At 40.8% G+C, this 4,759-nt stretch overlaps 1 protein-coding gene across 3 annotated transcripts in view; it reads right to left on the bottom strand.

Moving 5' to 3' along the window:
• Positions 1-1,041: 1,041 nt before the first annotated feature.
• ETV7 (ETS variant transcription factor 7) overlaps positions 1,042-4,759 on the bottom strand; it is a 49,697-nt gene continuing 45,979 nt past the window's right edge. The window contains exons 8-9 of one of the 3 annotated variants that reach the window (XR_008382594.1): positions 2,282-2,405; positions 1,042-1,452 (exon numbers count right to left, since the gene is read on the bottom strand). Coding sequence is in view for 2 of the 3 variants with exons in the window: in XM_053603491.1 (XP_053459466.1) it covers positions 1,386-1,452 (67 nt within the window). In the remaining variant the exon portion in view is untranslated. Of the gene's footprint in view, positions 2,406-4,759 lie in introns of all 3 variants that reach the window. The other 2 variants (XM_053603492.1, XM_053603491.1) reach the window with 2 other exon arrangements.

Raw genomic sequence — 4,759 nt, 5'->3', positions numbered from 1 at the left:
GTCTCCTGCGCGCTTCCTCCCAGCACTCATCACCCCGTGTTACGACTATCTGCCAGTAAATGTTCATGGGGACAGAACAATTTGTTTTTCATCAGTGGGCTCTACATAAACTTTATCATTTATATCAGGGGTTGGCAAAGCTCTTCTGCCAGGGACCAGATAGTATTTTCAGCTTTACAGGCTAACTACTCAACTCTGCGCTGAGAGCAAGAAAACAGCCATAGATAATACTTAAACAAATGAGCATGCGTTCCAATAAAACTCTATTAAGGGGCACCGAAATTTGAGTTTCATATAAATTTTACATGTCACGAAATATTTTCTTTAAGAAAAAGTTTGAAGCAGGGTACAGTGGCTCATAACTGTAATCCTGGCACTTTAGGAGGCTGAGGTAGGAGGATTGATTGAGCCAAGATATGGACGACATAGTGAGACCCCTGTCTTTTGCAACATATAAGAAAAATTAGCTGGGCATGGTGGTGAACGCCTATAGTCTTAGCTACTCAGGAGGCAGGAGAGTAAATTGAGCCTGTGAGTTTGAGGTGCTGTGAGCTATGGGTCTTGCCACTACACTCCAGCCTGGGTGACAGGTTAGAGCGAGACCTTATCTCAAAAAGGAAAGTTTTTTTTTTTCAACCATCTAAAAATGTAAAAACAATTCTTAAGGACTCTTGGGACATAGAAAAACAAAAAACATACAGACCATAGCATATTGATCCTGATTAATACTGAGAGTCACATGCTTTAGGTCAGTGGTTCTCAACCTTCCTAATGCCGCAACCCTTTAATACAGTTCCTCATGTTGTGGTGACCCCCAACCATAAAATTATTTCGTCAAGGAATCACATGAGGAACTGTATTAAAGAGTCACGGCATCAGGAAGAGCCACTGCTTTAGGTTTTCCAGGTCATTCTCAGGGATGCCGCGGGATCACCTACAGCAGTAATGCGCAGTATTTCTTAAAATCAAGAAGGAAGTTAAACTTGAAAGCACATTAAATGACTTAGCCATCCACAACCCAAAAGACTACATCTTAGGAAATTAAGATTTATTTAAGATGAGGAAACCGTTACTATCAGGAATCACATCAATAGCTTTAAACAAAAATGCTTCACAATTTCTATATGTAGTCTTGGTGGAAATTTTTAAAACTAGACATAGAAGGACATTTCTTGTCCATGATAGAAATTATTTACCTTAAATAATGTGCAAAGATTATTTAGATTGGCAAAAGTAACTTCTGGAAAGACTGAAAATATTAACTGAGACTGGTTGCCCTCGTGGACCGGGAGTGAGGGTGGGTTTCCTGTAATGCAGTTTCCAGGTTTTTTTTTTACCAGGTTTCATGTATTGCTGTGATGTGCTGACCAGCCATCCATGAGGACTTATGACCTTCCATGCAGTGCCGGGGGGCAGAGGGAGGGAATGAACATAAAGCCTGGTGCAGCCATTCTGGAAAACAATCAGGCACCGTTAGTCAAAATCGGTGGATACATTCCCAGGATCCAGCAACCCCACTCCTAGACATATGTTCCAAAGAAATTCTTATTTCCTGAAGAGCACTTGCACAAAAGTGACCACAGCAGCACTATTGTGGCCACAGGGAGTTGAAAGATCCTAGAGGTAGTGGATGAGCACCCACACATTAGAGGCGTCCAACTGGATAAACACACAACAATGTGGAAGTATCCTAAAAACATAATGTTTAACGAAAAAAAAGTAAGAAACAGAATGAGATGTACCCAATAACATCTATGTAAACTAAAAATACAAACTTGCAAAACAGCACTGTCCTGATGGTAAGAACACACTGGAAGATACACATGAAGCGGGTTACTTGGGGAGAGGAAGACACGTGATAAACATACACATAACACCCACGAGAGGGGCCTTCACGGGCCACGGATGCCGGACAAGGAACTGCACCAGAGGTTCTCCAAAAAAACTCAAAAACATGCAAAACAAAAGCAAACAAGAAAATGATAAATCGAGCAGTGCCTGTGGCTCAAGGAGTAGGGCACTGGCCCCATATACCAGAGGTGGTGGGTTCAAACCCAGCCCTGGCCAAAAAAAACTGCAACAAAAAAAAAAAAAGAAAAGAAAATGATAAATCATTTAAAATAACAAACATACACAATAGTGAAATACCAGAGGTATTCCAATGGAAAAGAAGAAAGCCAATTATCTCATAATAAGTTAACATGGTTATGGGACTATAAAATGGGGCAGCCACCATGGAAAATAGTATGGAAACTCCTCAAAAAAATGAAGAGAGAATTACTACGTGACTCAGCAATCCTATGTCTGGTGTTTACCAAAAGAATTGAAATAAGGATCTCAAAGAGACAACCTCACTCCCATGTTGATTGCAGCATTATTTTCAACAGCCAAGATGTGGAAACAACCTGAATGATAAAGAGAGATTAAAAAAAGATCTTACATATATACAACATAATGTTAAATGAAAAAGAAAGAAATCCTACCATGTGTAAGAACATGGATAAATGAGAACTAAATGAAACTAGCCAGTCACAAGAAGGACAAATACTTCATGGTTCCATGTAACTAAAATAGTTGAACTCACAAAAACAGAAAGTGCAATGGTGGTTGCCAGGGGTTAGGAAGGGGGAGGAGGACATGGGAAGTTATTCTTCAACAGATACAAAATTCCAACTGTAAAAGATGAATTAAGTTCAAGATATCTGATGTACAAAATTATACTCAATACTTTAATACAGTTAATACTTTACTGTACTGCACACTTAAAAGTTTGTTAAGAAGACAGATCTCATGTCATTTGTTCTAACCACAATTAAAAAAAGATAGGTAGATAGAGGTAGATGTAGCAATAAAGGCAGAATTATTATCATAAGCAAAAATATAATTACGCATCCAGAAAATTGGGATCAACAGAAAACATTTAGAGTCGGTAACACAAAAAGCCTGCCTGGAAAAGAAATATACCCCAAAAGTCAAATTTTTCTATTTACTGTTATTTACTAATAGTTTCTATTTACTTTATTTCTATATAATCAGTTAGAAGGTGTGATGGCAAAAAATATTCCAGCCACAGTAGCAATTTAAAAACATGCCAAATACTTCTAAAAACAAATGTGTGAGATCTACAAGAGATTAAAAAGAAGATTTCAGGAAATATTTTAAAAATTCATTTTCTTTTCTTTTCTTTCTTTTTTTTTTTTATATATATAGAGACAGAGTCTCACTTTATGGCCCTCGGTAGAGTGCCGTGGCGTCACACAGCTCACAGCAACCTCCAGCGCCTGGGCTTAAGCGATTCTCTTGCCTCAGCCTCCCGAGCAGCTGGGACTACAGGCGCCCGCCACAACGCCTGGCTATTTTTTGGTTGCAGTTTGGCCGGGGCTGGGTTTGACCCCGCCACCCTCGGCATATGGGGCTGGCACCCTACTCACCGAGCCACAGGCGCCGCCCCAAAATTCATTTTCTTGAATGGAAATCTTGGGGAAAAATGTTCAATTCTTTCCTGGTTAATTTATGGTTTAGCATACTTCCAATTGAAATTCTACTAGAATTTAACACAATTAGAATTGAGAAATTGATAAGATTTCCTTGGCTATATTTTACCTGGAAAATTAACAAGTAAGATTATTAAAAATATTTTTGGAAAAAAATAATTGGGATAAGGAAGGGGCACTTTCTGTGCTAGATAGTTAATGTATTATAAAGCTAAGGAAGTAAAAATGTTATATTAAGAGTTAATGGGGGGACGGGCGGTGCCTGTGGCTCAGCGGGTAGGGTGCCGGCCCCATATGCCGAGGGTGGCGGGTTCAAACCCAGCCCTGGCCAAACTGCAACAAAAAAATAGCCGGGCGTTGTGGCAGGCGCCTGTAGTCCCAGATACTTGGGAGGCTGAGGCAAGAGAATCGCCTAAGCCCAGGGATTTGGAGGTTGCTGTGAGCTGTGTGACGCCACGGCACTCTACCGAGGGCGATAAGGTGAGACTCTGTCTCTACAAAAAAAAAAAAAAAAAAAAAGAGTTAATGGGGGGAGAGAGAGGGGAGAGGGGAGGATGGGCAGAGGGAGGGTATTTGGTGGGATTACACCTGCGGTGCATCTTACAAGGGTACATGTGAAACTTAGTAAATGTAGAATATAATTGTCTTAACACAATAACTAAGAAAATGCCAGGAAGGCTATGTTAATCAGTGTGATGAAAATGTGTCAAAATGTTTATAAAACCAATATATGGTGCCCATGATCACAATAATGTACACAGCTATGATTTAATATTAATAAAAAAAGAGTTAATGGACAAATTGATGGGGAAAATAGCTCTGAAATAATTTCTTTTCTTTTCTGCCTTTTTTTTTTTTTTGTAGAGACAGAGTCTCACTTTATGGCCCTCGGTAGAGTGCCGTGGCCTCACACAGCTCACAGCAACCTCCAACTCCTGGGCTTCAGCGATTCTCCTGCCTCAGCCTCCCGAGTAGCTGGGACCACAGGCGCCCGCCACAACGCCCAGCTATTTTTTGGTTGCAGTTCAGCCAGGGCCGGGTTTGAACCTGCCACCCTCGGTATATGGGGCCAGCACCTTACAGACTGAGCCACAGGCACCGCCCTTTTCTTTTTTTTTTTTTTTTTGAGACAGAGTCTTACTTTGTTGCCCTCAGTAGAGTACGGTGGTGTCGTAGCTCACGGCAACCTCAAACTCTTGGGCTCAAGTGATTCTCTTGCCTCAGCCTCCTAAGTAGCTGGGACTACAGGCGCCCACCACAACACC

Source organism: Nycticebus coucang, chromosome 9, assembly GCF_027406575.1.
Source record: "Nycticebus coucang isolate mNycCou1 chromosome 9, mNycCou1.pri, whole genome shotgun sequence".
Lineage (NCBI taxonomy): Eukaryota > Metazoa > Chordata > Mammalia > Primates > Lorisidae > Nycticebus > Nycticebus coucang.
The sequence above is the reverse complement of the archived record's forward strand: the minus strand, read 5'-3'. Positions and strand labels throughout refer to the sequence as shown.